This window comes from Chiloscyllium plagiosum, unplaced genomic scaffold, assembly GCF_037043375.1.
Source record: "Chiloscyllium plagiosum isolate Xiang-an unplaced genomic scaffold, Cpla_swu_hap1 HiC_scaffold_22, whole genome shotgun sequence".
NCBI classification, from domain to species: Eukaryota; Metazoa; Chordata; class Chondrichthyes; order Orectolobiformes; family Hemiscylliidae; genus Chiloscyllium; species Chiloscyllium plagiosum.
In genome coordinates, this window is record NW_028270160.1 from 57,789,147 (window position 1) to 57,801,151 (window position 12,005).

A 12,005-nucleotide genomic window follows, 5' to 3' on the forward strand; every position below is an offset into this window, starting at 1 on the left:
TCCCCCCCCCCCCCCCCCCTTCTCGGTTGCTTGTTGTGTGAAATATGAGCTGTGCACTTTTTTTCTTTGATAAATCATCATTTGCTAGACATGAGCTTCAAAGTAAATATAGAAATGTTTGCATAATGTAAAGCTAGGGTGGGGGAGGAATATATTGGCATTTACCCCCTCCCCTTGTAGTTGGGGCTGTGGACTTGGGGGCGGTAGCATAATGTGATTAAAAATATCTAGCGTGTACTAAAGGGCGGAAATTACGAAAGGGAGCTGAGATCAAAGCTATTGTATGAAGGCGAGTAACTGGGTGAAAAGGGACAGGTAGAATTCATCCATTGAAGCGTATCAAGAGCCCTGTCTGCATGTCTTTGCACAAGGCACGTTATGCAGCACGGCAGATGGATTTTCTTTTTGTGGATTGTCAGCATGTTATGTGGCCTTTTACAGTGTGTAATGAAAACCAATTCTTTCCATGTAAACATCCAAACTGCAGATTCAGAAAAGGGAGAGAAAAATGTTAGCGTGCCAAGAAAGCCAGCCTCTCAATTTTCCATGCAATGACGCAAATCTTTAAATAACTTTTCATTATTTTACAAAAAAAAATCGAAACCTGGTTCAGTTACCATATAAATACATGAACAGAACAGTGGGGGGTGCTGGATTGGTCTACGCTCTGTAATTTTGGTGGTGATGTGAGAGAAAATCGATGATGAATAGTTAGGTATTCGAAGTTCTGGTTTAACGCGACGTGTAAATATAATCTCGGGGTTTATCTTTTACGCTGCAATACTGTATAATCTCCTGTTCGTAGTGAGCGAGGGTCCGATCTTTGCATCATCAAAAAGAGAATGGATACAAGGATTTCTCCACCTCCATAACAACGCTGGAGCTAATTATGCATTCCGAAAGGCTGGCGTGTCAAATTACCTTTTCATATCTGCAACAGGTTTAGAAGCAGTTAAAACCTCATATATCGCGTTTTTGGGAAGGGGTGGTTGGTATTTAGGATAATAGTTTGTAACCACGCTGTTAGTGCTCAGATCAGGTTACAATGTTATTGCTCAGGTAGATAATTATTCATTACAGTGTTGAAACCGAAATTAAACATTTTTAGTGACTTTTTTAGAGTTCTGCCCCTCCCTCCTCCTCCTAACGTACGTGCAACTGTCTCCCTCATATTATTTGCCTTTTGAAACTCATTACTTGACGCGGCTTCTAGAAAGCAGAATCAAAAAACATCACAGATCCCGTGACACTTCTCAGCAATTCTAGCTCCCCCTCCCTCTCTCTGTATGCTAAGCAGCTGAAAACTATTAGCTCACGAAGGGTGGAATTAACGCCAGTGTTAGCATTTCTGTTCGCTTTTGTTTATCATTGCGCGTCCGTTTTGCTCAAAGCGAGCCACAAGTCCCGTTTTCTCTGCACGAACCTGTTGGATGGTAACTACGTTTGTCTAGCTACATAAACTCTGGGCAGTCGCTGTGTGACCTTTAGCAAGTTGAGAATCTTGCAGAACCGTCTCATTTGTATAAAGCAGACATGGACACGGATGTATCCGTCTGCAATTGTAACAGGGTTGCAATCTGTGACAATATCATTCTAATATGCACAAACAAATTGCGGTTAAAATTGTTCTGATCTTCTATTGCTGATGTTTTAGGGTCAAAATGTAGCTGTTAATGATTTGCTTCCAGTTAACATAGCCTGGAAACCCTTGTTGTGCGGTGTGAGCTGGAAGTTTACTCCTACGGTTAGAGTTGTAGTGTAGTATATGCAAATAGTTTATGTATATCTACATAACAGACGAAGTGAGGGGCAGGTTGTAGTTTCCAGATGCTGCTTTACTTCACGTCCGCTGATGTCATTTCCCTATTGGCCAGAGTTAGTCATTCATTAGCAAAGAGAACAAGCAGCAGAAACAGCAACAAGCGCGCACACACTGATCCTGAACCTGGCACCGTGCCCAGAGAAACTCTCTCCAACATCCAGTGAGCCCAGTCCGAGGCTCCCATTAATAAATCGGCTCAGGCGTACAGTACACACACAAACACATTCTTGCCGGGGGTTCACAGCTATTGCCACTCCTTCCCTTGCTCCTATTATCTACACCCCCTTCTCCCGCAGTCTGCCCAGGAATCTAGAAACCCCACTGAAGGCGTAGGTACTAATCGTCCAAATGACTGTAGCCACAGTTGTGTTGATTTGCACACTACAAAGCAGAAGGGTTTGAGAACACAGTTGCAGTCCCATTTTCTAAACTTTTCAACGCAATTTTTGAAACTTTGCCTCTTGCAGTAATCAGGTCAATTTGCAAGAACACCATTCTTATCAAGAATACTGCTATTCTTGTGAAATGTCCTGATGAGTGCAAGGCAAAAAGCAATAATCTAGTTCAGTAAGCCAAACTACCATTAAATATGTAATGGATTGAAAATAATTTATGCAAAGAATGCCATTTTTCAAAAATCATCATTTCATTATGATAAGCACGGGTGTCAACACTACATTTGCACTTTTTATGTAGTATAACTTCAATAAGCAAAATTAACACTTAAAATGCCAAAAATGTTGATTCCTTATTGACCCTTCATTAAGTTTTCTAGTCTGATTTGAGGCCTTTGTAAATACAATGGGGGGGAGGGGAGTATACAATTGATGACATAACTAGTTAGATATTCTAAATCAGTCACCCCTGAATCTATTACCATGTACCTCCAAGGCAGATGCTGTGATCTCTCAAATATGGGAGGCTGAAAAGTTAGGGTGACGTTGATTAAATTTTGAAGTGGTGTGCTCAGCAGGATCAAACTGAATGATAAAACAGAAATTGCTGGAAAAGCTTTGCAGGTCTGGCAGCACCTGAGGAAGGGTCACTTGACCCAAAACATTTACCCTCGATTTCTCTCTGCAGATGCTGCCAGACCTGTAAGTTTTTTTCAGCAATTTTATTTTTGTCTCTGATTTACAGTATCCACAGTTCTTTTGCTTTTTATGCAGAAGGAATAATGATGGACAAGCTTTGTTTTGAAGTGAGCTGTACATGACCTGAAAAAATGGCAATAGAAGAAGATTCAGCTGTAGTTTTTGATTGGAAATGCATTGTGTTAATGAAAAGTCAGAAAATTGAAGATCAGTCAAAGAACTGGAGGTAGACCCAGTACTGAATATGGTTTTGGTCACCTTAGCTGTATTGGGAGTGGTTCAGACAAGTTTCACTTGTTTGCTTTAAGAGCGAAGGTTGATCAGGATGGGTCTGTCATAATTTATTTATTATCATGTACTGAAGTACAGTGAAAAGCCTTGGAGAAGAGACTAAAAGATGCTGTTATTGAGACATGTAAGGTTCTGAGAGGGCTTGACAGGCTGGATGCTGGCTTGATGTTTCCCCGGTGTGTTACAGAAGGATGCCATTCATCCCATTGTGCTTGCAACAGCTTGATTATCCAAGGCCAGTCTCTTCCCTTTTTTCCCCATATCCCTGCATGCCATTATTGTCCCACTCCCCTCTTGAATGCCTCATTTGAAACTACCTCCATCTCATTTTCAGGCAGTGCATTCCATGCCCTAACTACACACTGTGCAAAAGGTTTTTCTCACATCAATTTAAATCAATTCCCTCTCATCTTGTTTCTTGTATGAGTGGAAACCATTTCACCCTGTCTACTGTATCAAGCCCACTCATGATTTTAAACCTCTCTCAGCTGCCTTCTCTCCAGGGAGAAGAGCCCAGCTTCTAGCTGAAGTATTCTACACCTGGAACAATCCTGTAAGTAAGTCATAGTCAGTCACTGCGCACTCTATGCATTTACACCTTTCCAATAATATGTACTGTGCCCATAAATGTACAATCAGGAGGAATATCCTCTCTGAGGGTTCTTATTAGTCTTTGGAATTCTTTTCTGCAGAGATCAGTGGAGGCTGGGCCATAAAATAAACTCAAGCAGCTGAGTTTGAGAGAGTTTTGAATGACAAAGGAGTTGAGGGTAATGGGGGCGCAGGGAGGGTCAGTTAGGAAAGACGAGTTAAAGCTGTAAATCAGAATAACCATGATCTTATTCAGCAGGCTTGAAGGGTCGAATGGCCTACTCCTGCTCCCATTTGTTGTGGTCTGTGGGGTGACACTAAATGGATAGTTCTGCCAAAGAGCTGGCATGAGTACAAAAGACTGAATGGACTCCTGCCCTGTGGGTTATTATGATACGTTATGCTTGTATGTGCTTGTATCAGGTTTTATAATAAGACTGTTTGTTGTAGGAAAAAAAAATGCTTCCATCTAAACTCTTAATCAGCCTTTTTAATGCTGTGCTGTGAATCACCAGATGCTAATTGTGTCTGTGTATTAAATCTGTGGCATAAATATGCAGGCTTAATAATAGGAAACTATTCTGGCAAAACTGAATAAATTGTAACTCAGCTTCACTGTATAGTATATTAATGTCATGCTCCCCATAGGAGATCAGATCTAATGAATCCAGTTATGCAAATCTGAAATACAGTACCATGTATTTTTGGCAACAATTTTTCCAAGTTTTGCATTTCTTATATTCATAAGCACTATTCTGGTACTTGAGAACGTTAGCATTTTTTCATTTAATGTGCCAATTATTTGAATAATGTCAGCTGCTTTGAATATAGAAATAAGAAAACTGCAATATCCTTTCCCCCAAGAGTTGCTCATCTATTTCAGAATTCAAATACAGCATGCAGCTCTGCTTGCAAAGTGAGGCTGATTTTAAGTGGGTCAGGCACAGTGTAGGCAGGAGCAGAAGAGCTGTTTAAACAACTTTAAAATATGATATGGGAGAAGAAATATTAACATAAAACATCACAACATTGCCTTCGCTTTGAATTTGTTTATTTAAAAAAAAAGGTCCTGTGAAAAGACCAGGAAAACAACTGACTTGCAATGAAATTTAACATTTGTTAAAACACAGCCTGTGCCACTTAGAGGTTTTATAAACTTGTGGTTCAAAAAAAAATGTTTGTTTGTTAGTTTGTTGAGGAAGGCCCCAGTCTGAGAGGGTGGGGGCTGGGGTCGGTGGGGACAGAGAGAGACTTTTGTGTCAAACATCTGAATGTTTTAAGCTGGTTTCCACTTAGCAAATACTCATAAACTATTCCATCCTCAAGTAGTATTGTGACTTGATTAATCAGGTTCTAATTATATTTTGCAGTTCATTACTTAACTTTAACTGTGAAAAGTCTAGGTTACAAAGGTTACACAATGTTCTCTTAAGAGAACAAGATTTTATAGAAGATCAGTTCAGGTTTCCTTTGGCATTGATCCAGAGTGTATTGAACGTTCTGGCATATTTTCACATTTGTGTGTAAAGGTGCAAGGATTATATTAGGTGGTCAGTGCAAGTTTTGTTACCAATAAGTTTTTAATTCCTTGTAACTGTATAGACCAAAGTTCCATGCAGAAATCCAACACGGATTGTGCAGTAATAGGTTGCTAAGCTAATCAAAATAGATTGTAAACAAGGTTCCACATGACATATATACCAAGCATTAACAAGCATCTGTGTACAGACAGTGCATGGGCATGACTGGAGACTTCCAATATAGGGGAGAGGTTTCTAAATCTCATGACCACATGTAAGACCTGTACCCCTGTTCTGCCCCCCTCCGTCTAGGTAATACAACTTGCTAATATTTTTATGCTTTGTACATCATAAGGGCTGGTATAGCAATCCTCTATCAAAAGCAACAAAATCTGTTCATCCCAGCTTTTTGAAATAGATACAAATGAATGAGGATAAGGATTTAAACTTTGTGTATGTGACCCTGAGACTTCCTGGTATGTACCTATGCAGTCTGGTAAGGCTAGTATCTGTTCTCAAACACTGCCAGTTTGAGTTACAAGAAGTACAGCCACAATGCTGACTGATAAATGGGTATTTACATAGCGAAGGACACAATGGGATGAGTGGCCTCCTGTACTATAAAGCATTGCAGTGTGCATAATGAAATTAGCACTGAAAATGTGGCCAGACTTCCCAGTGCTTTAGTGAGCGAAGGAGCAATATGTCCCCTTAAAGCCTAACAATTCCAAGATTTTATCCTGACCTGTGTGCTGACCTAACCGAATGCAGTGGAGAGCTACTAATGGCCTTGACGTTCAGGGCTTTGGAGGAGAAAAACTATTCAGGCCTTCCACCCCCAACAGTTATCGGGTGCTGTCTACTGAGAGGTGTATATGTGCACATTGGGCAAAGTCAGGAGTGGGCTTGGGATGCTCATGTCTTGTGTGATCCAATATTGCGCTGCCAATCATGATTCAACTTCTCTCACTCTCCAAAGCAACTTACGTTTGCATAGCACCTTTCACAACCTTAAGTCATCACAAACTGTCGGACAAGCAATGAAGTACGTTTGAAGTGTATTAAGTTAGAAAATGATGAAACCAATTTTATTGGAAGGGTAGCTGCTGTGAATTCAGAGGTCCATAGACAAAAAAAAGTAAAGGCAACTGTAAATACACTAATACAGTTTTTTTGTCTTTTCTAATTTTGCTGTGGTTCCAGAAATAGTATTTTAAAGAAAATTTTATTGTGTAGTCTGGTATTAGGTCTTGTCCGATGATTACGATTTTATGATTGAAGCCAGTGTAAATCAGTTGTGGCCTTGATGACACATTGTATGATTGCTCGTAAAATGAGTAATATAATTTACAGTTCAGAATGCACATGCCATTCATGCTTAATATAACATTGACTGGGCTTTATAAGGTTAAAATTGAAAGTTTAATGTGGATTTATTGCATTCTCTCATTGTGCTTTTTACTAATTTAGAACAAGAACAAAATTGAAAACCCAAGTTTTTTTTTGCGAATGTGAATTACTAGATAATCACTTTACATAAAGGCTTTAGTCATTCCTGTAGGCATCATTTCTCATGTTGCTAGGTCAGTAATTCAATAGACAGCAAAGCAGGTGTACTAATCTGTTTTGACCTGAGGAATTCTTTCTTTGACCTCATGAGGCAACAGACTGAAACATTCTCAGCATGACAGATTTTCTTTCTTTTGCTAGCTGGTTTATCAAAGGGTTGAACAGACCTAACCATACATTAACTAACATTATTATATGGATGGGTGCATACAATTTCACTGCTAACTGTAAGTGACATTTTATTATAAAGTTTACTGGTATTTTGTGACATGCAAAATTTCCTGTAACATGATTTCCTGAAACTTATACATTTGTGTAAAGCTGTTACCAAAAAAGAAAGTAAGTATGATGATGTTTCTTGCTAAATAAAGTGAAAGGCATTTTGGCAATCTTTGATTCTGCTTTTGTACAATCTGTTATATCAAGGAACCTTTGTTCTTTATAATTTACAGGCACTAATAAATCCTTCGGCACTGTTATGTTTGTTTCCTGCTTTGTATGTGAGGCCATTTTTAAATATATGTAGTAAAACATTTTAAATCTCATTTTTAAAAAAGGTCTTGGCTATGGCTGTAAGGTACTATATGATAGGAATTTTTATTTGTAACAGTGGGCTTTTATAAAAATTATATTTGAATGAGCATCTGAACATTTTGGCATTGAATCTGATTTGATGAACTTTGGGAAGTGATTGTTTTCACATTCTCATATTACAAACATTACTGCCTACACAGCTAGCAGATGTGTTCATCAAGGCGGTTCGTATGAAAGTGAATTCAAACAAATCAACCAACAACAAAAGATTCAAAATGGATAACGAAACCTGTAAAGTCCATTTTATGTTTGATAGGTTTGCTGCTTTTGGCCTTATGTCGCAAATCTTATTTCTGTAAACTATTGCAGGCAGGTGGCCTCTTTCATCAATGATAAAGAAAAGCTTTTTTGGGAAACAAAAACAAACTAACTTGAGGTATTAATGGTGTGCGGGTGCACAATTAATTTACTATGTGTTTAATTGGGATCTTGAACTGTAAATTTCATTATTAGAAAGTAAGAACTTGGGTAATATGAGCTGGTTAGAATTGAAGGAAGTGTTAGTTTTGAGATGGTTTGGTGTGGATCCATTTGTGCATTTTAACTGTAATCTTACGTGCTGTTTGAAAACGGCAACATCTAAGCAATAGTCAGAATAATCTCAACTGATTTTTTTCCAACAATGAAATGCAAATATTCAGTACATTCTTTTCATGCTGTTTTTTTACTAGATCAGCTCCACAATCTTAGAATCCTGTGTGAGATTTGCAGAAAATCATTCATGCATCATTCATGAGAGCATGCTTCAAGGTTAGAAGGAATCTAAAAGGTTGAAACAAAACATAACAATGGAATTCAGATCTAAGATTCCGTAGAACGATATGTATAACATTTGGAACCTTTCTCACACATTCCTGTGGCAAATCTTTTAAACCTTGTCCATTGACCTTCTGAATATAATACGCAAGCTATCACACTGGCAGTTGATACAGAGATTACACAGATCGTGTTTACATTAATTATTTGAACCTAGCTTAAACAAATATTTGCATTTGGTTTTTATCCTGCCAGTAGAATTTTGTTTTGCGGACTCTATTTGCAAAAAGTGAGTGTGATATTAGTTGGTGACCATTACTTTGCCTGCTTAAAGGGCTGGTTGGTTTTTTATTTTTTGCTGAGCTCGTAATGCTAACAGAGAAACATATATTTAGAGAAAAGCGATTGCAAAAATGAAAACTTAAATGGATTCATCACTGTGGTTCTCCATAGTGATGTGGGTTAAGATGCTGTCTCATTCCTCTTTTTGGTAGGAATGTAGCTGAGGGAGCAGGAGGCTCTCTAGGGACAGGGAATGAGGAACAAACTGGGAGAAGGTCACCTTATATTGCTCTCTGCAATTTCAAACTGTTTATTGCAGATTCAATTTTCACGTCTCTGTTAGCAACCTCTTGTTTGGTATCTAAAGGATGGTCAGTAAACAAAGGGCACAGATTTAATGTCAATGGAATGAGAACGAGGACAGAGATGCATTTTTTTTTTCATGCGACAAATTGTGATTTGGAATGCACTCCCAGAAATGGTGGTGGAATGAAATTCAGGAGATGGTTTCAAAAGGAATTGAATAAATCCTTTAAAATTGCAGGACTAGTGGAGGAAGAGTGGGTTCTGGGGTTAGTTGGATAAGTCTGATTCTACATTTCTAGTTTGGGAGACAGAGGGGAAAATAGGATTAAAATTAGGCAGTAATTTAAGAAGTGTATCTTTCACTCATTACCAGAATAATTTTGATTCCTGCAGTGTGCTACTTGTAGCTCTGGCAGTTAAGTCTGGTGCAGGTTGAAACTTTGGAATTGTCTGAAATATACAGGATGCTGCTCTGCATCATTCAAAATCAGCAAGGTCATGTTCCTGTTGCTTTGTTGTTTGTGGTATTATTTACAGGATGAAGTTGTTGCTGTATCGGAGAAAGTCGTTGTGAAGTTGGATGACCTGATGAAATGGGCGTGCTCAGATTTCGGCACATGGACACGGGGCCTGGGGGCTGTGTCACTGAAACCGTCGATGAGAAAGGAACTGGGTATGAATGGACAAAAAGAAGCCTTGAATCAGTATCGGCATTGCACCCTGAACAGTGGCCTCAATTTCAAGGATGTGTTAAAAGAAAAGGCTGATCTTGGTAAATATTTTATTTACTTTTTTAAAAAAAGACTGTTCATTTTATTTGAGCTCAAATTTCTAATTTGAAAGCTGTTCTTTCCCACTATCACTTAATTGAGTTTAAGGTTCAGTTGGTATTGAGCAGATGTGCATTTTCTCTTTGGAGTTGGCAAGTTGCTGGTGGAATTTAATTGTTTACACTTTGACTTTTGATATTTGCAGCCATTGAGATATTTATGGTGTTTTGTATCATTGACAAGCAAAAAAAATTAAAATGTTTGATTTATGTGAAACTGGAAAATCAAGGACCATTGTTAAATAACAACAGGTTTTGTTCTTCTGACAGTATGACATCTGTTTGTTTGTCTCCATTGTCTGCCTTTTATGTCTCCCAATTGTTGGGTGTACCTTTTGTCAATGTTCATCATTCAGTTTTGCTATGTCAACTGTCACACTGTAATGTCAGCTGTGGTCACTAGGTAGTTCTGTGGGTCACCTTTTTCTGAATTGCCTCCTAATTCTGTTGCACTGAAAAAGCATCAAATGAGTTTGGGTAACATATCAGTACTTAAAAGTGTTTGGTTCTTTCTGCCTTAATTATTTTGCTGAGTTGTTCATCTTGTGGTAAATCCAGCACTTGTTCTCATCACTAATTACTCTTGAGAATGTGGCATTGGGACACCCGATTAAACCATTGTAATCTGTGAGGAATAGGCACAGCAAACTTTGTTTTAACTGGCACCTTATGAACCGGAACTCTTGATGAACTAAACTGGCAAAAATGATACACCTCAAATACTGCAAAGCTTACTGATAATTGTAAGACCATAAGACGTTGGAGCAGAAATGAGGCCATTCGGCCCATTGAGTCTGCTCTGCCATTCAATCATGGTTGATAGATTTTTCAACCCCATTTTCCTGCTTTCTCCCTGTAACCTTTGATCCCCTTGGCAATCAAGAACTTCTCTATCTCTGTTTTAAATATACTCAATGACCTGGCCTCCATAGCCTGCTGTGGCAATGAAATCCCCAGATTCATCACTCTCTGGCTAAAGAAGTTTCTTCTTATCTCTGTTCTGAAGGGTCTTCCCTTTATTCTAAGGCTGTGCCTTTGGGTCTTCATCTCTCCTGCCAATGGAAACATTTTCCCAACATCCACTCTGTCCAGTCTGTTCAGTATTCTGAATGTTTCAAGCAGATCCCTCCTCATCCTTCTAAATTCTATCGTGTTTATTCCCAGAGTCCTCAAAAGTTCCTCATATATTAATTTTCCGATTATTGTATATTTTGAATTTATTTACCTCAGTGTAAATATATTTGTTTAAACTGAAATATTAACAGTTGAAGTCAATGTCTCCTCAAATACTGTGATGGCTGAGTATCAGTTGAGGGTGTGAGTGAGAAGCATCTCTGCTGCTAAATTTTATTTAAGGCAGTGTTTCATGATTATTTAAGTAGTTTATGTTGTAAATAAAGTATAACAATGATGTGCATACCTGCATTATATTTCTATTACTTATTATGTGTTTTTACATTGATTATGTGGACCTCTTGATCAACCAGAATATTTAATCAACTGATGTACTTCTGGTCCCATGAGTGCAGGTAAATAAAAAGTTTGAACAAGCACAGTACTGTTAAGGAGATCTTTACACCTGGCAGTAGTGTAAAGGCACAATAATATACCTTCAAGTCAGGATGGTATGTAACATGAAGGGGAATTTGTTGGTGGTGATGGTCCTATGTATATGCTACCATTACCTTGGGGTGATAGAGGTTATGAGTTCAGAACATGCTCTTGAAGGAAGCTGGGCAAGTTGCTGCAGTCGATTTTCAAGATGATATACACTGCAACCATTTGCACTGTGATGGTGGAGTGTGATTCTTTAAGGTGATGAATTGGATGCCAGTTAAGTGGGCTGCTTTATCTTGGATGGTATTGAACTGTGTGAGAGTTGTTGCAGCTGCCTGGGCCTGCATTACGGCTGGTAGAAGAGGAATGGTATTCCTTTGCAGTCTTGATTTGAGCTTGCTTGGTGGTGGACAGGCTTTGGTGAGTCAGGAGATTCACTTACTGACCAGAGAATTCCTGGCCTCTGGCCAGCTGTTGTAACCATGTTGTTTACATGGCTAGTCTAGTTCAGTATCTGGGTGAAAGTGAGGATTGTATCTGGTCAGTAGATAATGTTAGCCCAGGATTTGGGATTAGTAATCCTGTTAACTGTCAAGATTGGGGTGAATGGTTAGATTTTCTTTTGCTGGAGACAGTGTTTCTGTCATTTGAACGTTTCTTGCCATTTATTAGCTATATTGCCTCTTAACCGCTCCCGTTGCTGCACAGACCTCCAAGGTCAGAGTGTGGCAATGGCTGGAAAACCCAGAAGTAAATGTTTCAGCACCAATTTGGCATACATATCCAACTTCGGA

The 12,005-nt window shown here is 38.8% G+C and overlaps 1 protein-coding gene and 1 long non-coding RNA gene across 3 annotated transcripts in view; one reads left to right on the top strand and one right to left on the bottom strand.

Annotated features, from left to right (window-relative positions):
* The window catches only part of LOC148145998 (uncharacterized), an 83,181-nt gene that overhangs the window by 58,097 nt on the left and 13,079 nt on the right, over positions 1 to 12,005 (bottom strand). The gene's annotated exons all lie outside the window — the stretch shown is intronic.
* The window catches only part of arid5b (AT-rich interaction domain 5B), a 126,909-nt gene that overhangs the window by 747 nt on the left and 114,157 nt on the right, over positions 1 to 12,005 (top strand). For both annotated transcript variants that reach the window (XM_043712312.2, XM_043712313.2), the window contains exon 3: positions 9,363 to 9,597. In XM_043712312.2, coding sequence (XP_043568247.2) covers positions 9,363 to 9,597 — 235 coding nt within the window. The remainder of the gene's footprint in view (positions 1 to 9,362; positions 9,598 to 12,005) is intronic.